This window comes from Cyprinus carpio, chromosome B16 (genome assembly GCF_018340385.1).
Source record: "Cyprinus carpio isolate SPL01 chromosome B16, ASM1834038v1, whole genome shotgun sequence".
NCBI lineage: Eukaryota > Metazoa > Chordata > Actinopteri > Cypriniformes > Cyprinidae > Cyprinus > Cyprinus carpio.
In genome coordinates, this window is record NC_056612.1 from 25,246,105 (window position 1) to 25,271,568 (window position 25,464).

General features: G+C 32.3%; 1 protein-coding gene across 4 annotated transcripts in view; it reads left to right on the forward strand.

Annotated features, from left to right (window-relative positions):
* The window catches only part of LOC109111117 (thrombospondin type-1 domain-containing protein 7A), a 123,042-nt gene that overhangs the window by 92,809 nt on the left and 4,769 nt on the right, over positions 1 to 25,464 (forward strand). For all 4 annotated transcript variants that reach the window (XM_042741706.1, XM_042741707.1, XM_042741708.1 and 1 more), the window contains 13 exons: positions 199 to 393; positions 1,904 to 2,167; positions 11,749 to 11,927; positions 13,939 to 13,944; positions 14,662 to 14,795; positions 14,878 to 15,031; positions 16,326 to 16,467; positions 17,896 to 18,011; positions 19,274 to 19,391; positions 21,255 to 21,400; positions 22,358 to 22,532; positions 23,594 to 23,767; positions 24,939 to 25,019. In XM_042741706.1, the coding sequence (XP_042597640.1) occupies positions 199 to 393; positions 1,904 to 2,167; positions 11,749 to 11,927; positions 13,939 to 13,944; positions 14,662 to 14,795; positions 14,878 to 15,031; positions 16,326 to 16,467; positions 17,896 to 18,011; positions 19,274 to 19,391; positions 21,255 to 21,400; positions 22,358 to 22,532; positions 23,594 to 23,767; positions 24,939 to 25,019 (1,884 nt within the window). The remainder of the gene's footprint in view (positions 1 to 198; positions 394 to 1,903; positions 2,168 to 11,748; positions 11,928 to 13,938; positions 13,945 to 14,661; positions 14,796 to 14,877; positions 15,032 to 16,325; positions 16,468 to 17,895; positions 18,012 to 19,273; positions 19,392 to 21,254; positions 21,401 to 22,357; positions 22,533 to 23,593; positions 23,768 to 24,938; positions 25,020 to 25,464) is intronic.

The following is a 25,464-nucleotide window of genomic DNA, read 5'->3' on the forward strand; positions in this document are numbered from 1 at the left end:
AACTACAGAAATGTAATGCATAATTTAAACTGGTTTGTGATCAAAGTGAACAACATGACTCTCTCTCTCTCTTTCTCACTCGCTTGTCATTTCTATAAATAAGCATCTTCTGTTCACCTGCACCTTTTCTCTCTGGTGTCTGGTGCTCTGTGTAATCAGCAGGAGTCTCAGTGCTGTGTTTGTGTGTGTGATCTGCAGCTATCTCATGTAGGCAGCTGGATGGTACGGTGGCTGATGTGGTTCAGTGTCTGAAGTTTGCCAGCAGCATGCCGGTTATGAGTCAGCCCTGCCAGTTGCCGTGCCGAGACGACTGCCAGCTCACCAACTGGTCCAAGTTCTCTCCTTGCACCTCGGACTGCGTAGGGGTCCGAACGCGGAGGAGAGCTCTCGTGGGTAATTAGGACATATGCATCATTAACACTGTGGTTTGAACTCAAAAGGTTGCTGGTTCCATCCCAGAATGGTGTGAGGTATTTCCACTAAATGATAAATGACTTCTAGTACAAGATTCAAGGCATTATTGGATGCATATGGATATATTCCATTATATATCATTTGATATACTTCGCATCATCATAGGCCATAAAATACAGTACTTAAATGTGTTTACTGGGTTGGGTAATGCACTTTTTTTATTTGTGTTTTTTGTTTTTTATCAATATTCATGATATTTATACAATTGTTTAAAAGGTTAAAATTTAGTAAAACACAAAAAAAAATGTTGAAATATTTTTTATATGCACTTTTTAAAGAAATCTTTTAGGCTCATCATGGTGGAGTTATTTTAGTAAACTAAAACTGAAATTAAACATAAAATAACATAAATAAATAAGTAAATGTAAAATAAAATAAAATATACATATTTTTATATATATTTTTTTCTCATTTTAATGTAGTTCAACCTGATGTACTAAAATAACAAAAACTAGGGATGCATCGTTACCATTATTATATCATATTAATACCATTTTTTCTGAGAATTGGCCGAGACCGATATGATCCAATACAAGCTCAGGTTTTTTTTACTCAGTGTAGAATTTATATACTTCTTTGTTGATCATCAATCTTCGATCTGATCGTCAAACTTTTGTGTGTTGAACACAATCTGCTAAATACAGACAACTTCATTTTAATGAAAAATAACAAATGAAAAGTATATATGATCATAATCTATGACAAAAATACTATTAAAAACTAGGTTAGTGGATAATTTAGCAGCAAAAGTTAATCTAGAAAAATCATGACAATAACACCAAATAGTATACGTACAATATCGGATTTGTATAGTTTTATGTATTTTTTTATTTTTGGGTCATTTAAAAGAACAACATTTATTTGAAATAGAAATCTTTTGTTAATTTTTTAAATATCCTAATTGATACTTGATCAATTTAATGTGTCCTTGCTGAATAAAAATATTAATTTCTGTCAAAAAAATATACTGACATCAGACTTTTGATCTGTATCTGAGTATTATAATTTATTCAATCCCTTTTATTTATATACAACAATATAACAATACATAACTACATTTTCTGAAGAAAATGTGAGTGGTGTCCAATAAACCTGTGTTTATTTTTACAATAACATTTGAAAATATGAAAAATTATGAATTAATCATATATTGGCAACAAAAACCTCATTCATGAATATTAGATATATAACCCAGCCTGAGGTATAGCCATGATAAAGCCAGCATGCTATTGCCTCATATCATGTCCAGAAATCATGGTAATGTGATTATAATTTGGTACAGTAAGTATTAGTCCAGCTAGTCATGCAGCTGCAAGACACGGCGGATCTGAGGCAGTCGGGAGGTTTAGAGGTGACCTCAGCGCTCATGACTCATTCATTAGTGAGTTTAATTAGTGCCGTAATCAACACTTACTTCCTCTGATTACAGGAAAAAGCAAGAAGAAGGACAAGTGTAAGAACAGCCAGATGTACCCGCTGAGCGAGACCCAGTACTGCCCCTGTGACAAATACAACGCCCAGCCGGTGGGAAACTGGTCTGACTGCATCCTGCCCGAGGGCCGCGTGGAGAACGCCGCAGGCATGAAGGTGCAGGGAGACGTGAAGGAGTGCGGACAGGGCTACCGCTACCAGGCCATGGTGTGTTACGACCAGGACAACAGGCTCGTGGAGACTTCACGCTGTAACAGTCACGGTAAGATGTTCATCATGTGACTCTGAGCATGGAGTTGACATCATGACGTAATTATAGTTAGCTGACATTGCTAAGTTACCTTCCTGGACTAAACTAATTTATATTAATAAGCCAAGCCAAGCCGTGGTTTAAATTCCCAACCTGTGAAGATTTGACGGTTTAAATGTATGGCCTTACAGACGTACTAAGCACAAAGTTTTAAAAAGCTGCTTGAAAAATCTTGGAAATAAATTAATTAGAAATATTGCTTATGAATATGTATCCAGTTTTATATACAAAAAACCATTCACATGTAATTTGTATACAAAAAAAGACAAAAAGGCATTACATTATAATAAATGTTTTAATTTTATTTTTATTTTTTTATTTATTTTTTATTTTTTATTTATAAAATAATATTCCCAGTCTTAATATAGAATTGAACGATAATACATAAGTGCTGAAAGCATGTCAAACTGGAGCTTGATAAATATTTTTTAAAGATAATATAATCATGAAATACTATATTTCATGTATGTATGTATACACCCAGTCCACCAAGTCTTAATATAGTATTTAATGATTATAATAATATTAGTGCTTGACATATTTAAAACTGGAGCTTAATAAATAACTTTTTATTTAGTTTTATTACCAGCCAGTCTTAATATGGTATGTATTTATTTATTTATGCTGGTAATGTAAGTGTTTTAATTAAGCTTTTAAAACTGCAGCTTAATAAACAATTAGTTTTTTCAAAGTTGATAATATATTGTAAGTGCTTGAAGCATTTAAAACATCAACATTTTTTATTTAAATTTTTAGTTTTTATTTTACTTAATGTTTAAAAATAATTGTATTTGTTTAATTTTAATGTAAAATATAAGCTGCTTTTTGAAGATTTTTTTTATAAGGTTTCCATAGCCATGGAAAACCCAGACAAAATAAAACTGTAATTAAGTCATGCTATAAACTATTCTGTTTTATAGCTTGGTTATTATGAATAAAAAAGATGGTTGTATACAAAAAAAGTATGAGAAAATATGAGTGCAACGTCAAGTCCAAGTTGCAGCTTTTGTCTGGTTATAAAGCGTGACATTTAAGGACAGATAAATCACACCTTCAATTGATCATGTGTTGTTTTATCCCTATTAATTTGTCTCTGTGTACAGCTTCCTCTCTCTCTCATGACCTTTCCTTTCCTCTGCCTTTAGCTGATCTTTCTGTTCGTGAATCTTTTGGTGCATTGCTCACTTAATCTTGTTATTTGGATGACGAGCGGACTGGTACGAGTGCCAGGCGCTGCTCGCTTGACTTTGTCCTCTGCCTGAGTGTCTGTTGCGCCCTGCTGATCTGCAGGTATAAATCTCCGGCCCTCATTACAGACCGCATGCTGTCCCGGGACCGGCCTAATCAGAGCTGACATTAACCACTGACAGATACTCTCGCTTTTATAGCACACAGCCCTCGCGGGTTGGGAATCGAGAATGGGCTTTTATATTTTTATTCAGGCAGAATACATTAAAAAAAAAAAAAATGCTTTGAATGTACGAATGATTTTCATGATATCAGGGTTAGAAATTGGTACTGTAATACAAATATAATTTATATTTGTAATATAAACATTTTTATACTTAATAATGTAAATGTTTTTAGTAGTGGTGTCAAAATTAGTGTGTTAACTAGGCGATACATTTATAAAAAATATTTAACGCAAGGTTTGGCCACCTCACTCACAACTGATAAAAAATTGTGTTTATTCAGTTGCAGAACGTCTTTACGAGCACATCAAATGCATTAAATTAAATTAATTAATTAAGAATTAATTTAAAATTTTAGTGTTGATACCTTTATTAAATTGGGCTATATTTTCTTGCTGAATGGCATTATAATGTGATTATGTGTACATTCACTTAAATTAGAAGTTATTTTTTAAAGTCTAATAAATGTTAAATTGATAGCTCTCAAATATAATATTATACTGTATTATTGAATGGCTATAGTCAATGGTTAAATATTAGGAAAAAATTCATAGAGACATCAGTTGGTATGATACTCGCTTTCAGTCATAAAAAAGATGGCATTAAGCAAATATTGAAAATATATTTCTTTATATTGTTTCTACATCAATTTAAAGATTGAATTTGAAATTATTGCAATATTAAAGTATAATTAAAAAGTTTAATGTTAGGTAGGATTAATCGCGATTAATTTCAGAAAAAATGTGCGATTAATTAGTTGTTTTTTTAATGGATTGACAGCAGTTTTTAGATGTAAAATGTGAATATATAAATATATATATATATTATAATTTTAAATCATTTATTTACATTTTATCTATTTATATATTTATTGTATTTATTAAGAATAAATGTTATTAAATATATAAAAAATATTATATGTAAAAAAATAAATAAATGGATGACTACATAAAACCAGTCTCTTGCCAGTTAACTAGTAACTTTTAGTTGGAAATGCAACATAAACAAGTGGTTTTAATTTGAACTGGAAGAATGACAGAATGTCTGACCCTTTTGTGAGTAAAGATTTATTTTTAAGACATACATTGCAACAGAATCTCTTTACTAGGTGAGTTATATGATACTATGAGCTACCGTATATTAATAGTAACGCTTGACTGGGCAAACATCGATAATGAATAGAGATAATAATGATGATTTGATGTTATTCAGGCTGATCAGCAGCCCACATTTAAAACTGTGAGATGAGAGTTGTCAAATGAAAAGTAGAAGTAAGAGATTTTTATGAGAAATGTGATTAGGCTTAAAATAATCTTGGCAAAAGGCTTGAATGTTGTATTATTCAGTTACTTCCTCTGCTTTATTTCCCAGTAGTTTAAAGTCTTGAGAATTTGACTCCACAATTGATTTAAGTCAAATTAATTTTCCTGAAAACATCAGATATCCCACTCGTAATCTGATCTATACCTCCGTCATTGGCATCACGAATGCCCTCCCGGGGACTTTCACATGAAATCACACGAAAGATGAAGTTTCACCTGCCTCCATGAGCTTCGTGATCTCTTCAGCATGGTGATGTCATCAGCAGATCCCTCATCATCAGTCTCATTACTCTCTCTGTCAAAAGCTTTGTTCCAGTGAGCTGCCTACATTGGCAGCATTTAAGGTATTACCGAAGGCAGCCATGCATATACTGTATCTTCTACAGAAAAGACAATCTCATAATCCATTACAACAGCCTAGATGTAGATGCTACAACTGAATGTTGATTCTAAATAAAGTGATGTAATTCATGAAATATTGCACAGCTATTGATGAAGACAATGAAATCTATTGACAAATGTAATACTTTACTCAATTTGTGTGTGCGGTGTGTTATTATGCTTATTAGAGTAACACGTCATGTAGAACGTTCCAAATAGGTCAATTATTATTATGACGTTCAATCTCAGTTAAGATGCTGTCTAAGAAGGCGGCTCACTAGGTTTTGGAACGGAGCCATTCTCTCTTTCTTTCTCGCTGGGTTAATCACTACAGTTCCTCTTAACAGAAATCTCTGTCTTACATGCTGCCTCAGGCTACTGAGTGAATCATTAAATACTCTTACTTCTCTCCTCCAAAAGAGGGCTGAACATAAATGCTTGTTTATTTCTGCGCTTGTTTTTCTGACGTTTAATTCGAAGGCAACACATGTATAGCAGTAAATGTGAGTGTCCCATATTCTGGTGTTTACTTCTGGTTGTACATATACTACCGTTCAAAACTTTAGGGTCAGTAAGGTTTTTGTGTATTTATTATTTTATTTATAATATCATTTTATATGTTTAAATATACATATTTATTCACTGTTTTTATAAAAAAGTACATTTAAATATTTTTAGGAATATACTTACATGCTAAAAATTGGCTTTAAGTAAATAAAACTGGTCACTCTATTAGGAAATGTAATATAATCCAAGAAAAATAGTAAGAATAGTGATGCAAATTATGAAATATTGCACAAATATTGATACAGATAATGAAATAATGAAAATGAATAATGAAATTAAATAAAAAATTGACTACTTAACCCATTATATGTGCATGTTCTCAGTAAGATTTTTTTTAAATCTTAATCATTTATCATGGTTTCCACAAAAATATGAAGCAGCACAACTGTTTTCAGCATTGATAATAATAATAAATGTTTTTTGAGCAGCAAATCAGCATGTTAGGAGGATTTCTGAAGGATTATGTGACACTGAAGCCTGGAGTAATGATGCTGAAAATTCAGACTTTCATCAAAGGAATAGAAAGCACTTTTAAATAATAATAATATTTCACAATATTTTACTGTATTCGTGATCAAATAAATGCAGCCTTGGTGATCATAAGAGCCTTCTTTCAAAAACATTAATAAACTTACCAACCCTAAACTTCCTGAAAATTAACGTAAATCAAGTTTTAATATGCTGTTAGCATAAATGTTTAGTGCTGTGTATACAAGCTTGTTTTGCTCTTCAGAGTCTGATTCAAAAGACTGGTTCTCTGGAAAATGAACATACTGTACATTTATTTACTCACACTCGGGCCTCATTAATTACTGTCAAACCCAAATTACAATGAAAGCATATAGCATGATCACTTACTGATCTGAACTAAACCAAGACTGATCATGAGCTAAATAATAGAAATAAAGGTGACTTTACTTTATATTAAACGAGTCCATATTTTATGACTTGTGCGCTTTATTCCAAGTGTACAGGAACAGGCTGTTTTTGGCAGAATTGAACTATTCCCTGAAGCTTACAGAGTAAGAAACTCTGCAACTAACTTGTTTTTCTCTTGATGACTCACCCTTTAGTGTGTGTTTCTGTGGTTGTTGCTGTTTCAGGGGTCAGAACTCAGACAGGATGTGGATGTGTTGAAGGAATGAGGTCACTGCAGGCACAAAAGAGTAACATGGGATCTGCCATGTTTGGCCACCTCTGAACTGGCTGTAGGGCCAGAGAGCGTTGCGTGTTGTGTCAAAGGGTCAGCGCTTGTCTTACTCTGTGTTAGCCGTGTAACAGGCCTGACATGTCTTAACACTGAGGGGCAGAGGAGACGGTAGAGCTGCTTTATACAGATGAATGGTGACTGTGCAGGGTATTTTGGGTCGCTGCAGTATCTCTCCCCTCCGGCCCGTCAAGGCCATGTCAGATCCTGGTCAATCCTTAAGGTGGGTGACCACGATGCTGTGAAACTCACCCTAGAATTAATCTCTGATTAACTTCTTGATTTTTCAATCAGAAGCTCCTCTAGGTACATGTTTCACGGCTTGTGTTCGAATTGTTTTTTAGTAGCACATGATGTGCCAAGTTTTCAATGTCAGGTAGAGCTGGCGGTGTTCATTATAACAGTTTTCAGCTAAATTAGGAGAGAGGTATTTGAGGGAATCTCAAAAAAAAAAAAAAAATGTCTAGAATATGTCTGGGTTATTCTTTCAAAGAAAGAAATAAGAAGTTATGTTATGTATAGGAAACTGATGGCTATTTTTAGGACCTTTTAAATTCTGAAATGTTTTACATGGTGACATTAGTTTAACATGGGTAAATTTGATCCATAATTAAAAAAAAAAGACATGTACATAATTATTAAAAAATATTTTGAAATAGTTATTTTTATTAGACTTTTCAAATCAGAATTTTATTTGATTGTATTAATTATATATTTTAATTAATTAATTGTTTTAACAATTTTATTTAAAAAACTGAGTTAACTTTTATTTTTAGATATTCTTGACAATGTCAAAAAGTCTTGTTTCATTAACAAAGGTGAAAACCATATGTGCAATTTATTATAATGAATATATTTCTATTGTTTAATATCAATTTTTAAATGTACATTTTTATGTACTTTCATAATTTATAAATAAATGTATATTTGTATTATAAATGCAAAACATTGATTGTCAAGAAAATTATGCACAAAAGAAAATTCTCAGAGGCCCTAAAATTGCTTAATTTTCTGTATATAAATTTGTTTTCTTTTGATTTCAAGATGAACATTATCTTTTGTTATTTTGTGAAATTCATTTATTAAATAACATCGAGTCTGCTCATTAAATTCTGATGCATGATACTCATGTCGTCATTAGCACCGTAGTTTCACACAGTTGCATGCAGAGTCCAAAATGAACACTCAGCAAGTGCCAAATGCTTGTAATAATTGGTTTTGGCAAGGAATAAAACAAATAAAACTGGCCAGTTGGTTGTTTTTGGGAAACAAAAACCGGGTTGAAAACAGTCAGACTGATCCTCGTCCAAGTGTTTCTCTTATTTTTGTATCGAAACAAGCTCTGTATAGCAATCAACACCCAAGGAGCAATATTACATTATTATATATGTGTTTGTGTGTGTGTATATATATATATATATATATATATATATATGTATATATATATATATATATATATATATATATATATATATATATATATATATATATATATGCATTCTTATGTGTGACTGTATTACAATACAGCATGGTTAGTGAATAATTAAAATATTAAGGAGACAAATGTTCATTACGACATTACTATATTAATTGAATATCCTGTGCTTAAAGATTTAGCACGTCATGTAAGCTGAGGTTAATAATCTCTGTGGGTGTTGTGCAGTGATATTTTGAACATATGTTTGACATCATAGCTGTTTTAATCGTGTGCTTGTGAATGACTGGAATGCTGAACTGACCAATCAGCTTCCAGAACCATCCTTTTTATAATGTATTATTTACCACAGTATTTTGGAAGCAGCGATTTCTACATTTGGGCCAAGTGTTGGCCGCTCTTGAAAGGCTGCTGTGAAGGATATGGTGCTCAGAGACAACATTATGTGTGTGTTTATTGGGCCTGCAGTATGTACTTGGAAAAGGCAGATCCTCTTGAGCCAAATGAGTAGGAAGTACACAGGTCTTGAGCAAACAGCAGTAATAAAATTCAGCATTAGCTGCTAAAGCATATCACATTCTCTGACCCCGCAGCCAACTCTCCACACAAATACTGCAGCTCCAAACATACCTATTTATACCAATTGCGTTTACACTTTTTATGCGCCTCATAATGTTCTCTGCAAGGTACAAGCTTGCTTTTCATTTTTAATCAAGATTTAAACCACTTCAAAGCGGCATGTTTAATCAGTAAGTCTGTTCAATTTATCATTACCCTGCAGGAATATCCAGCTACATTTGAAGGTAGTTTGTTTTGCATGGTTTCTGGATGGTTATTTATGGTCATTAGCTGGTCCAAGATATTAGTTTGACTATAGCTGCCGGAACCTACTTGTTTAAAGATGCTAGGATCCTGGGTTAGCAAGGATTTAATGTTACAAAATAAAATTTAGAGCAGCATGACCACTTTATTTGACCTGTTTTGTCCAGAAAGATCTCAGTAAGGGTTTGTACGATATTTATCGACTGCAATAATATCTTAATTGTTGTTTTAACGATGTGTGAGCTGATGTTATAAAGTATAGCCTTTGTCACTGACTTTGTAAAAAAACAACAACACAAACATGTATTAAAAGCCTTAAAGCAATCACTGCATGATGAAGCCTATTACAATGCAGTTAGAATGACCCTATAATTATGAAAGAATGATGGGGTTTTGTTTTTTATATTTATATAGTAGAGTAAGATCACACAAGCAACAATGTCGTTTTCCTAAATATTAGTGCGTGAGCTTCTAAACTAATCAGCAGATTTGAATGAATCGTTTGAGTAAATGATTCAATGAAATAAGACAGGGACTTGCTGTCACCTACTGGCAGTTTTAGTGTCATATTTATCCTTGACAGGCCTAAACCAGCAAAGGCATAGAATTTAGTAGGGACGCTTGGGACATGTCCCTACCAATAGCCAGTGACTACTAAATTGTCCCAAGCAATCATTTTGATCAAAAAAAAAAAAAAAAAAAGAAATATATGTGTAACCACTGTTGTTGTAATTTTGGCTGCATCTGAAATAGATCATACTATTGATATTTCCTGAGAAGTTGCTTTCGAGGGCGCAGCCTACATGAATGGATTTAGAACATACAAGGTAGCTGAAGTGTTAAAAACATATTTGTTTTTATGCTGTTTTGAGTTCATCTGCTTCTCTCATTTGCTCTTTTTACATTGACTATCACTCTATATAGACTAATACAATTAGATACAACAACAATTTCACAAATATTTATTACAGTACTGATCATTTGAATATTCACTTAATGAGATGACTAGATGCTTTCAACTGATTTCCTATTGAACTATCACTAACTGAACTGATCAAAATATTATTAAAATATTATATTAATTAATCTACAAGCTCGATCTTGCACATTGTTTCCATCTGACATGCATTTTGAGGTGCAGCTCGATCTAATGGTTCGTGAATCATTTGATTTAGATTCAGAGCTGGTTCACAAATCTTTTGATTCTGATCGGGACTTCTGAGCACGGAGCACTAATCATTTGATTTCGGAACTTCAGAGCGTGGATCGTGAATCTTTTGATTCAGATCACATATTGCAAATATTTTTTTCTGATTTCTTTTTATTTAGACAGTACAAAAATCAAACCATTAAGGCAGTACAGTAAGTAAAAACAAAACAAAGGAAAAAGAAAGTATACAAAATTATATACAAAAGAAAATTAACCGTGGTTTTACTATAGTAAAAGTGTAGTAACATGTTCTTTTAAACCTTTTTTTAACACAGTTTTAGTACAAATACCATGGTTAAACTATGGTTATTGCAGCAAAACCATGGTTAATTTTTAGTTATCATGGTTTAACTGTAGTAACCATGTTTTTGTTTGGTTTTGTTTTTTACCTTGAGAGGACACATAGGATAAATATAGAGATGCAGTTACATTTACATTTAATCATTTAGCAGACACTTTTATCCACAGCGACTTACAAATGAGAACAGTAGAAACAATCAGATCAACGAGAGAACAACAACTGTATACAAGTGCTATGACTAGTCTCAGTTAGTCTAGTACAGAACACGTAGCCAGGGTTTTTTTTTTTTTTTTTTTGAATATGATAGACAAGAAAAAGAAAAAGGTAAGTACTAGTATTAGTTGGTTAAGTGCAGGCGAAAAAGATGAGTCTTTAGATGTTTTTTGAAAACAGGAAAAGTCCGTGAGAGTGATTTTGAACCTCTTTGGGATGGCACCACAAGACGTCGTTCACTTGCAGAGCGCAAACTTCTGGAGGGTGTTTTCACTGCTTTAGGATTAACCTAACTTTGGATAGTTTCCAAATACTTGTCCAGATCACTTTAAATAAAGGAAAGAGGGTTAGAGCCAGATCTGTTTACATGTTCTCAAATCCAGCAACTATCCTGTTAAATTGTCCCTATCAATAATTTGGATCAAACCGTCTGCCATCATGTCCCTACCAATGCCAAAATCAAACCTACACCCTTGCACTTAGGAAAATATCATTTAATTATTGTTATCAAAAATAAAGATATCAAGATATCATTTTTTGTCAATATCGCACACCCCAGGCTTAACTGCCAGACGGGAGAGACCATCTATATGACATGTAAAATGACCAGTCATAGTTTGTTTAATGTTTATGTTCCCTTTTTCACATATATACTGTTTTTAGGGTATATCGAGGAGGCCTGCATCGTCCCCTGCCCGTCTGATTGTAAACTCAGCGAATGGTCCAACTGGTCGCGCTGCAGTAAATCCTGTGGCAGCGGGGTCAAAGTACGCTCAAAATGGCTCAGAGAAAAGCCTTACAATGGAGGAAGACCCTGCCCAAAACTGGACCACCTTAACCAGGTAAACACCACGCTTATGCATGGAGAAATACATTTTAAAGATGTTAAATTACATTTTTTTAATATAGATATAGTCCATGGAGGTTCAGGGGTTTCAAATAATAAATATGTACAGTAAATCTGTTAATGTACATTGTTTTACATCTTATACACTGAGTACCTGCTATTTCTGTTCCAACTCCTAGTGATCTGCCTACATAGACAGCATACTAACTGAAATGAAACCTACAATACAGATTCACATTACAATTACAGTTAGATTACAATCTCACAGATACAATACAGATTTTAGTGTAACAAAGCATATTCTAATGAGCATAAATATACCAGTGTTATTATAGTTAACAAACTAAAACCATTAAAAAAAATGTAATTTGAAATATAGTAAAATAAAGCACTAAAATAACAAAAGAATTAAATAAAGTAAAATTAATAAATAAAAATAATAACTAAAAACATAAAAAATGGCAAAAACTTAATTACTAAAACTAAAAGTATTTAAAGACAAAAAATGTAAAAATACAATCTAATTGAAAATATTAACAAAATCTTTAAAAGTAGAGTATATCATTGACACTCAAATAACACTGAAACATACACATCACATGCAAATACTGTATTAAATAGTACATTTTTATTTGGATTAAACAATTTTATTGCAATTTTTTTTAAGCAATTGTGGTGTTCTGTTGTTGGGTGTAATAATGAACATAGCAGTCATTATTTACTCCCGACATCTGAGCCGCTGAAGACACAGTGGAGTATGTTTGTATGTTTTTGGAGGGAATGCACCCCCGATCCACCTAAATGAGTTTATGTTCGTGTGAATCATTCGTGATCCAGCTTCACCTCCAGAAGAAGTGAGTGTAAGGTTTTTATAAATATTTGCAAATAGCCTTTCCTAATAACGTGCTAGTTAGCAAGTTCCGTGTAAAGTAAACAGTCCCATGAGAACGGCTCGTCACCCCACAGAAGAGAGGGGCGGGGTCAGCAGAGCTCATTAGCATTTAAAGGAACATGGACTAAAATGGCTTGCTGAAAACAGAGCTGATTTTGACAAGGTAAAAGGGTGGTGTTTTACTCTACCATTGAGAAATTTTAACCAAAGTATGTTATAGACTTTTCATCAAGACCCTAAAGAATCATATCAACTTGTGGAAAATGGGCATCTGATGACCCCTTTAAAATCATTTATCTTTCCACATCCCCCGTTTTGGATGGGTGTCGTTTGGATAGAGTGTATTGTAATGCACTGTGGGATTGCCAAAGGATACAAGTAGTGCTACCTTCAAATTTGTCCAAAAGAAGGTATCAGCAGGCAAGCATTCTGATTTGACATTGCTTAAGGCATAGGAGCACACCTGTGATATCTTAAAATTCTGCCTGCATAGGCAGTTCACTAGGCTTTGGAACAGCGTTTAAAGTTTCTCTCAATTTCTGGAACCGTTGACTGATTATTCTGTGAAAATCGCATACTTAAGATCCAAAAGTAGGTTCACAAGTGAATCTTAAAATTATTCAGAAATACTTGTCTTTTCATCTCTATTTTAATTATTATTATTATTATTATTATTATTATTTTTACTGAGATTTACTAGAAATAGGCGACATCACATCAAAGTGTTTCTGAGATCTTTGCTCCTGACAAATATTCTTGGTATTGGTTTAATTTCAGTGGTTTCCTTTTATTATTTAAGAGATTATTAGGGTGGTTAGAGGTCATGTCATTTTACATTTAACAAATTTGAACATGTCTAGAGAAAGAAATTACACAGCCTTCTGTATTTTTTCAAAGAGAAATCAAAATTTTACCTATTTATTTTCATTATAGATATCTCTGGTCTTGTTAACTGTATTTCATGTTGAGTTTAAGCAATGCCGTTCCTTAAAAAGAAACATTAAGAAGTGCATTTTTAACTGAACATGATGTTTTACGGTGCTTTGGTCTCTAGACGCAGATGTTCTAATGACATTTTTCTCTATAACGCTCCAATAACGCTGCTTGGCCACAGGCACAGGTAAAAACACTTCTTCTCTTTTTTTTTTCTTTCTTTCATTTTTTACATTTCTCATTCCAAAGTTGATTTAAATTTTAAAAGTCCACATTAAAGATATGGCACACTGGCAACTGGTGCACTTGAATCAATAATATTTATTTATTTTTTATTTATTTATTTTTTGAAAATCTGTTGAATGAATATCTTTATTGATTGATTTAATTTTTATTGTTTTGCTTTGTGTATTTAATTTTCCCTTTTATTTCTTTTAATCTGTATATTTGTTTGTTTTATTTATTTATTTTTGGTATTTAATGTTGCTTTTTATTTCTTTTTCTTTTTTCACTCAAATTTTTTACAGTTATTTCAGTTTAGTTATTGATCTAATTTTGACAATATGTTGACTTAATATTCTGGTGTTTTTGTTTTGTTTTGTAATATTATTTATTTATTTATTGTGATTAACTTCAATTGACTTATGTATATTTAATTTTTTAGATCAGGTTGTTAAACTGCTTTTAGACATGTTCCAAATTTTAGTGGCAGCAAAAACTGCAATTATTCATATTAAATGTAGTACATTTATGTTGAATAGGATATAATGCAACTCCTATAAAGTAATATTTAGTTTGACCTTTCACTGAACATGTCATTATACTCTTAATTTTCAAAAGTGTCTCATCTCTTTCCGTGAGAAGTGTTGGATTGTGTGTGATTGTATATGGTCTGGTGTTGCAGGTGTATGAGGTGGTCCCGTGCGTCAGTGACTGCAGTCAGTATATCTGGATAGCTGAACCCTGGAGCGTGTGGAAGGTCAGTAACGTGGATCTGAAGGAGAACTGTGGCGAGGGCGTTCAGACCAGAAGAGTCAGGTGAGTGTCAAAGATGCCTTTTCTTTATATTTACTGTACTGTTACTGACATTATACTGTGCTCATCTTTGATGGTCCTGCAGGTGTATGTTGAACACAGTGGATGGTCCCTCTGATGCGGTGGAGGACTATCTGTGTGATCCAGAGGAGATGCCACAGGGCACGAGGGAGAGCCGTCTGCCCTGTCCCGAGGACTGTGTGCTGTCCGACTGGAGCCCCTGGACCCCATGTGACCTGGTCAGGATTATCACTAATCCATTTAAACCCTTTACACACTAGGGTTCCATCTTCACATTAATTTGATTTCTGTAATATTTCACTTCTTCTTTGAAAAGACCCTAGTAATGTCACATTTCAGAGGAGATCTCAGCAATGTCTCATTGCATCAGATTTGCCAAGAGAGCAAAGTCTGCAATCAAAAGATCTCAATATAAACTCAAACATTTCTCAGAGCAAACAACTTAGCTACTATTCACTATATATATATATATTTTTTTTTTAGCATTACATGCAATATTTTGAATTTGCGTTTATTTTTACATTTTCAAAACTCAAATTTTTGTTTAGGTTTTAGTATTTTTGTTATGTGCTTTTGTCATTTTTATTAGTTTTTTTGTTTTAAATTGGTTTAGATTTATTTATATTTCAGTTTTAGTTTTAGTAATTATAATACTTCAACTTACAACAGTTTATTTCTGTTAGTTGTGCCTGTTAGTCTAATTTTCACTTGTTTTTTTCAGTTTAAGTTTTCCATCTGATATTTTTTTTCCACTTGAGCTTCACAAACCTAAAATTATTTTTAGTAATTTAGTTATTTGCTTTTGCCATTTTTATTGTTTTTTTTTTATCATTCTATTTAGATTTTATTCATTTATTTCAGTTTTAGTAGTTTTGGGGGGAAAAATATTTTAAGTTAGTTAATGTAACATTTATAATTTCTTTCAGCTTTATTTCAATCCAAAAATGATTTTTAAGAATGTTATTAATTTGATGTGCTTTTGTCATTCGTGAGTATTTTTTATATCTTTAATTAATTTAATTTAATTAATTTATTAAATTAAATTATTTAGTTAGTTAAAATTTTGGCTTTAATAATTTCAATACATTATTTATTTCAGGTAGTTGCCAAGGCAACATTCTTTGTTTAAGTTAACGTTTTTAATTGAATATTTATATTTTATTACAGCTTTATTTAAATCCCCCAAACAATAGCAACTGATTTATTTTTTATTTATTTGTATTTAATTTTTAATTTTTATTTTTATCCTAAGCATCTGAGACATCTAAGAAATCCCCTAAAGCCCTTGAGCAGTCTGAGCAATAACATTTTTGGCTTATGCTAACAGGGACATCATTTTATCCTGGACTTATATGATTTCAGTTAGAGCCAACTTGAGGCATAAATAGTGGCATAAAAAATGAGAGCAGGTCACTTGTTAGACAGTAAATGAGCAGCTTGAGGAGAAATATGAGAGAATTATGAGCTCACTAACATAAATGAACAGCAGTCTGTTTTATCGGCCTCTTAAAGCCGTGTTCTGGAAGAGGAGATCGGGAGAGGACGGCGTTTGCGCTGCGTCTGCCTAAAGAGGGAGAGGACTGTCCAGTTAGCATGCAGACCGAGCCCTGCTTCCTGAACCGCAACTGCTTTCACTACAGTTACAACATCACTGGTGAGTAGACCAAAACCAAACAGTGTTTCCCCAAACAGGTTCCTAACTATGGTTGCTTGATTTGAGGACAAAAAAAGAATTGAATGCAAATAAATAAATTAAAATAAATAAGTAAATACATAAATAAATAAACTAAATAATAAATAAATAATACAATAAAAAAAATCCAGGTTTCCTGTATTTGTTTGTAGGCTGCACAATTTGGCCTACATCTTGGCTAACACTTTATAACAATATGGCTATAAAATAATAGTAATAATAATGATAATAATTTAAAATGTGGTTATTATTTTTAGTTTAAAAAAGCAGCACACATGGCCAATAATAATAATAAGAATAAGAATAAGAATAAGAATAAGAATAAGAATAAGAATAAGAATAAGAATAAGAATAAGAATAAGAATAAGAATAATTTAAAATGTGGTTATTATTATTTTTAGTTTAAAAAAGCAGCACACATGGCCAATAATAATAATAATTATTATTATTATAATTATTATCTTTATTATTATGTATTAATAATAATAATAATTATTATTATTATTGCTATTGTTGTTATTAATAACTTTGTTGTTGTTGTTATTGGCCAAATTGTGCAATCTTACAAACAAGGCCTTTTTAAACAAAACAAAATTAATCAAAATTAATCTAATTTTAAATTATTATTATTATTATTATTATACTACTGCTAACTAAAATAAATACATTTCTAAATAAAAGCAAAACAAGAAATATTAGTATTGCAATATTTTACTGTAAAAATAAAAAATCAGGTATTTAAGAAAAATAACAATTATAATAGTTTTATGTTTGACATTACATTAAAATGATAAAATAGTCATGTTTATGGGTGTCTTAATTTGCCAAATGGTTTGCCAAACGGTATCCTTTCTAAAGTTAATGTGACATTAATGATATTTTTACCTTATAAAACATCCTGTTTCTCTCTAAAAATACACCACGGTACTGCAGTAAAATTGGTTGTGAATGCCGTTTCTTGCTGACTTGAACAGTTTTGTCCTGCTCTTTGGCTGCCTGCTGTTTTTCAGTTCTTCTAGTCTGGGCACTTCCTTTTCTCTTACTGTTTTGAGTTACCGTTCATATGAATGAGTCATTCAAGAGTTTGGATCATTACTGGAGCTGCTTCCTCCATCTGCTCAGACTTCATTCACGATTCCCCTCCAAGAGCGTCAAAGTGAAGCGCAGCGGTGGCATCGGTTTATGGAGCTGAGACGGTGTCCTCAAACCATCCGCTCACGAGGACGCAAGCAACCTCTGACCTAGACATGTAGTTTAATGAGAACCCGCAGGGTGAAATCTCTCTCTGTGTGTGTGTGTGTGTGTGTGTGTGTGTGTGTGTGTGTGTGTGTGTGTGTGTGTGTGTGTGTGTGTGTGTGTGTGTGTGTGTGTGTGTGTGTGTTCACTTAGACTGGAGCACCTGCCAATTAAGTGCCAGCGCTGTATGTGGAATCGGTCTCAAGACGAGGATGCTGGACTGCGTTAGAAGTGACGGCAAATCTGTTGACCTCAAGTACTGCGAGGAGGTTTGTGCATTTATTTACAGACACTGCCTCTTGTGAATATCATTACTTTCTTCTCAGTAGAAGTAGCTAGAGTTGCCTTTTCCAGTACCAACAAGAGAATAGTGTTAAAGTTTTAGGAAAGTTTGGGTTATATACTTATATTCTCTATTAATGAAAAGCTTCATGACTATTATAATGCTCAGTGTGTGCTTTATTTTATGTTGTTATGCAAAAATCTGTGCAATGTTTTATATATATATATATATATATATATATATATATATATATATATATATATATATATATATATATATATATATATATATATATATATATATATATATATATATATATATTACATTGTGTATATCAAATTATTTTGAACAATTAAAAATTTTAATATAATTATTAATATTTTAACTATTTTAAAATAATTCTCTTTTGCTCATAAGACAGTGTTTATTTGATCACAAGTACAGTAAAAAAAAAAAAAAAAAAAAATAATATTGTGAATTATCACTGCAATTTATGCTTTTTTTCTAAAATGTAAAATGTAATTTACAGCATCATTACTCCATAAGTTTTCAGCATCATTACTCCAGTCTTCAGAGTCACATGATCCTTCAGAAATCATTCTATTATGCTGATTTGCACAAACAGAAAACAGTTGTGCTTCATATTTTAATGGAAGCTGTGGTATTTTTTTCTGGATTCTTTGATGAATAGAAGGTTCAGAAGATCAGCATTTATGTGAAATATAATTTTTTTGTAACTTAAAAATGTCTCTATTGTCACTTTTGATCAATTTAATGCATCCTTCATGAAAAAAAGTTTCAGTTTATAGCAAAAAAATAAATCTTACTAACCCCAAACTTTTAAACCGTATATTCCTCAAAAATATGCTTTATAGCAGACACTACTAAAACATAAAAAAGAAAGAAAAATGTAATAAAATATTTAAATCTCTAAATCTACTGTTATGATGTTATATCTACTAATATGATGTTGAGATCAAGTGGAAAAGAAACAAGGTTATTTTGTGCCATTTTAAACTGTAGGCTAATGTGAAAACAGATGGCAAAAGATCAGTCAAATTCTGACAGCTCTGGTCACTTTAATTGGACCCTGTGGGTGATGAATCATATGCACGGCATATTAACACTGTAACCCAGTTTTTAACCAGCCCACTTTATATCAGGGTTACAAACCTCTCTTGTGTAGAACACAACTACCCCTAGTTCTAAAAAAAAAAAAAAATCATGAATGCTTATTTCATTCCACAGCTGCGCTTAGAGAAGAAATGGCAGATGAATGCTTCCTGTACGGTGGAGTGTCCAGTCAACTGCCAGCTCTCTGATTGGTCAGCATGGTCAGACTGCTCACAGACCTGTGGCCTTGAAGGTAAAGTCCAAAAAATGGACAAATATATGACTTCTTACTGCTGTATTAAATGTATTTGTAATTGTAAGCTACACACATTCAACAGCTTCGGGACAGTTAGATTTTTTACGGCTGCTTTTATTTTATCAAAATACATAAAAACCAGTAATATTGTGAAATAATATTGCTAGTTACAATAACCGTTCTCTATGCTAATATGTGTTAACATTCCTGTGATGCAAAGCTGAATTTTCAGTTTTCAGTGTCACATGATCCTTTAGAAATCATTCTAATAAACCAATTTGCCGCTCAAGCCACATTTATAATTATTATTAGTATTATCAATGTTCAAAACAGTTGTACTGCTTCAAATATTTTGTGGAAACCATGATACATTGTTTTTTTTTTTCAGGATTGTTGATGAATAGAAAGTTCAAAATAACTGAATTTATGTATTTTGTAATATTATAAATATCTGTCTTTAATTTAATGCATCCTAGCTGAATAAAATTATTCATTTCAAAAAAAAAAAAAGAAAAAAAAAACATCATACCATCTCAGCCCAATAAACTGCACATAAAATTGGAAAACACATCAAAATAGCAAGCTCAAAATCAAATTTTTAAAGTAAAGAAAATCAAAGCAAAACAATGGTCTTGGCGTCGCTAGGGCCATGCTCACCTGTTTGAGACTAGGTAAGTATGTAGGCTGTAAAATTAAGTATGCAGAAAAAGAGAAAAAAGGAAGCATAGGAGAATGGAGCTAGAATTCGGAAACGCAAGATGAAATGATGGACTTTGTGAAGGTACTGTTCGACAAAAACAGATGGAAGCAGCGCTAGATAGAAACTGACAGTCTGCCTGCCAAACACTTCCAAGATAAGGCAGAAAAAGCAGAGCGAGACAGAAGGCGGTGCATTGTGTGCAGTTTTATGCTAAACACATGTGGGATGTGCTGGAGAGTTATCTGAGACTGCCGTGCCTTGAGCTAGACACTGAAAGATGAGTGTGTGGAGATGAGTGTGTGTGTATGCAAGCAGAGCACCAAATCTGTCAAAAACAGGATCAGGTCATATTTTACGCTGAAAAATCTCAACTTTTGTGACTTTATTTTTCACTCTCGTAATGCTCACTATCATTCAAAAGTTTGGGGTCTGCAAGTTTTTTATTTATTTTATTCTTTGGAAAGAAATAAATCATTTTATGGATGCAATACATTTATCAAAAGTCACAGTAATGGCATGTATAATGTTACAAAAAAATTCTATTTCAAATAAATGCTGTTCTTTTGAACTTTCAATTTATCCAAGAACCTTGAAAAAAAGTATCATGGATTCTACAAAAAAATATGAAGCAGCACAACTTGTTTTCAACATTGATAATAAGAGGAAATGTTTCTTGAGCAGCAAAGCAGCATATTAGAAAGATTTCTGAAGTAGTGTGTGACACTGAAGACTGGAGTAATGATGCTGAAAACTCAGCTGCGCATCACAGGAATAAATTGCATTTTAAAATATATTCAAATAGTAAACTGTTATTTTAAATTGTAATAATATTTCAAAATATTACTATTTTACTGCATTTTTGATGAAAGGACCTTTTAAATTTTTTTTATTAATATTATTATTTATTATCATATTGACCCCCAACCTTTGCACTGTAGTGTGGAAAATTCTCTTCTAAATCTATTGCAAAAAAAAAAAAAAAAAAAGATTATAATATAATATAACTGTGAAGTATTTTTAACTACATAAAAAGTCATATTACCATATTTTTACTGTGGTACAAAACAAGATTTTTGAGGTCAGCTATTTCTTTAATTGTGTTGCTCTCTGTGGAACTGAAGCTCAAACTTAATTCTCTGTCTTATGTCTCACTTCCTCAGGGAAGATGTGGCGCAGACGGACGGTGGTTGAGGCGTCTCAGGGGGACGGCAGGCCGTGTCCGTCTCAGATGGAGCAGTGGAAGCCGTGTCCTGTGAGACCCTGTTACAGATGGCAGTACGGCCCGTGGTCCGAGTGCCGTGTAGAGGTCTTTTTCAGTTCTTATAGATCAAACGGCTGAATGTAAATTCACAGATCAGAGGTCATCAAATCTGAATCTAAGCACTGCAAGATGATTATAAACTTAATTATAAAATGCATTCACGTTCAAAAAAAAACATTCAAAGTTCCTTGTTCATAGGTGATATTTATTTGATAAAATATACAGTAAAAACTGTAAAATTGTGAAATAATATTGCTATTTAAAATAACTATTTTCTATTTGAATTTATTTTAAAATGTAATTTATTCCTGTGATGCAAAGCTGAATTTTCAGCATCATTACTGCAGTCTTCAGTGTCACATGATCCTTCAGAAATATTCTAATATGCTGATTTGCTGCTCAACAAAAATGTATTATTGCTATCAATGTTAAAGAAAGTTGTGCTGTTTAATATTTTTTTTTGGAAATTATAGATTTTTTTCAGGATTCGTTGAAGAATATGAGGTTCAAAAGATGAATATTTATGATAGAAATGAATATAATATTAAAATAATATTAATATCTTTATATCCACATTGCTTAATAAAAGTTTAATTACAAAAAAAAAAAACTCAAACTTTTGAACAGTTGTGTACATCCCTAATCTATAATTAGTTTATCATCTAATCTTTTGCTTCTTTTTTTTCTACTAATCTCCATTGTGACAAATTGAAAGGTTTTAGTGTTTATTGAACGGTATTGTACAACAGAACAATGGTTGGAGCTAAACACCTCAATTGCCACAACGGCACACGCTCTGAATACGTTAACGACCCGCGCTGGAACTCCTCGCTCTTCCAACACGCTCTTGTTTTCCAATCTCGCTGTCAACCTCGTCTTCTCTTCTATTATTCTCTCTGATCCTCCTCCGTTTCAATCCTGCTTTTGATCTTTGGATTTAGGAAGTGTTTATGACTGCTCGGCGCTCACATCTGAACCTGTGTGTGTGTGTGTGTGTTGTAGGAGGTGGTGTGCGGGGTGGGCCTGCGTTTCCGGAACCTGTCGTGCTTTGTATCAGACGGCTCCGGCGATGGGAAGAGCAGCATTGTAGAGGAAGAGCTCTGTGCTGGATTGGAGCAGGCCGTCGATGGAGATAAGAATATTGTTCTGGAGGAGACCTGCACCTTACCCTGCCCTGGTAACTGACTGTTATGGGACATACAGCATAAAATCCTAATTAAAAAACCCCAGCAACCCAAGAATGACAACACTAAAGATTTTTTGGTTTTATTCTGAATATAAAGTCTATATAATATTGAACAAATACACTACCGGTCAAAAGTTTTTGAACGATATAATCTCTTCTACTCACCAAGCCTGCATTTATTTGATCCAAAGAAACAGCAAAAACAGTAAAATTTTGAAATATTTTTACTATTTAAATTAACTGTTTTCTATTTGAATATATTCTAAAATGTAATATAGTCCTGTGATTTCAAAGCTGAATTTTTAGAATAACTATATAGTGCTGTCAAACAATTAATCGTGATTAATCGCATCCAAAATAAGTTTTTGTTCACATAATATATGTGTGTACTGTGTATATTTATTATGTATATATAAATACAAACACACGCATGTATATATTTAAGAAAAATGTTGTTTATTTAACATATATATTTATATATAATATAAATTATACAAATATAAATATAAACATGTAAATACATGTAAATATAAAATTTTTATAATCTATTAAATATTTAAAATCTTAAAATTCCTTAAGATTATTGACTCTGTGTCATTCAACAGTTTTTTTTCTTATAAATATTTAGTTATACAACAGTAATGCTGTTTGTCACCACTTTCAAGCTAGTTATATATGATTCTGTCACATTATTTGACTTTTTCATTGTTTTGTATTACACGTGTTTAATATTTGTTTAACATATAATGAGAATTATTCTAAAATATATAATCTAAAATATTATTCCCTTAAATAGCTTCAATGTTATTCCCAGCTTTATATATATATATATATATATATTCACTGTATATATATATATATATATATATATATATATATATTGTAGATAACATTCTTAAAATGGTAGATATGACTACATTAGAACTGCTTTAAATTATAAGTGAATTATTACGTGTCAAATTAGAGTTTCACAGCTGCCCCAACACTTCTGTTGTTCTCATGCTAAGTGAGTTGGTTATCAGGCAGCTCAGCTCTCGTGTTGATCTGTTCAGGTGACTGTTACCTGATGGAGTGGTCCGACTGGAGCCCGTGTCAGAGTGTGTGTGTGAAGGGCCAGCGTTTGGACTTCACCCCGGTGCAGGTCCGTTCACGTGCCGTCATCGCGCAGGAGCCGGAGAACATCGCTCAGTGCCCCGATCAGGAGTGGCAGACCCGGCCCTGCAGCAGTGAGACACATTCTCATCGCTCTTATTGGCATAAAGACTCTGCTTTACTTTGATTTTATTCAACATGAATAATTAAAAAAAATTAACATTTTATAACACACATCATGTTTTATAGGTGCATCATCTTTATGAAAACAATACCCTTGGGCCTACTTTTAAAAAGAGTACTTGTTATGGAAATAATATACTTTGTGATGTAATCTTTCAGGATACTTAATTGCATGTTAATTGTAATTACATGATTATAGTTGAAATTTAAGTTAAATGCAATTATTCAAACATAAGAGGTTTTTTGATCCACTTAAGTAGGCTCCATGTACATCTTTGTATGTAATTTCATAATTACTTGAAGCATTTATGCAAAACTAAAATACACTTTAACGTAATTTCTACTGAAATTTATGTCATGTATTTAAATATATTTAGAATTACTTATTTAAAATGATGTTGCAATTTAGTACATCGAAAATGTTAACTTTAAATCAAAGAATTAGCTGCAGTTAAAAATACAATCAAGTACTACTTTAAAGCACAACAAAACAATTAAAACATAAGAATTTAAAACGTACTGTGTAATATGTACTGTGCATAAATATGTTGAGAAATATAGTCATGAAAATGTTCTCTGTAAATGTACTTAAAAGTGCCTTTTATTGCACTAATATTATATTATCTGCAAGTACAGTTTTCAAAAATATACTTTTAAGATTTAAAGTGCACTATAACTGCATATTAAATACAATTAAGCATACTTCTTTTTCACAAGGGCATGTATATATTTATGTGCATGTATTTAAGAATTTTACATTAAATGCAGCTGGATGTCTTCGATTTGATTTGTTACAAATGCATTCTCTTTTAAAAGTTCACCCAAAAATTAAAATCGTGTCGTCATTTTTCAAAAACCGTTTTTTTCTTCCATCAAATACAAAAGAAGATATTTTGAAGAATGTTGGCAACCAAACAGTTGACGGTAGCCATAAACTTTCATAGTATTTTTTTAAATACTATGGCTACCGTCAACCATGCACTTGGTTCACATTTTGGTCCAATTAATAGTTTTGGTACTTTTAAACAAGATTGTATGAAAACACCCTTATTGAGTCTCTCTACAGTTGCCTTTAAGTGTACAGCTGCAGAATGTATGTTTACTCTGCTGATTTTGATCTAGACGGGGAGTGTTATGAGTACCAGTGGATGGGCAATCCTCAGCTGATCTGGTGTCAACGCTCGGATGGAATAAACGTCACAGGTGCTGTACTATACCGCTTCACATCTGTTTCTTTACATCACATGAATAAGCAGCCAATGAGGAATAACAGATACCAATACAAACCTTCAGAGCCGCTTTGCTAATGGGTCATTCATGCATAGTATGTCTGTTTTATTTTTGAATCAATTTCAAGATTTCAGGTTAAAATGTTTATGAATGTACAGTATAAAGCAATGAGTACATCTAAGGTTCTGTTTTTTGCCACTTCAAAATGCCTTTTTGCCTTCACAAGGTCATGTTTAATGGTCCTGTGGTGTGACGAATAAATTTTTATAGCTTCTGAATAAATGAGCTCATGAAAGCTGCATGCATAATAATTTAAAAAACGAATTAGCAGAGTTCTCTTTTAAATACAGTGGTTTTAGATGGTGTATATTATTATGACACACTACAGAACATAGGAGACTATGATACCAGCATCTAC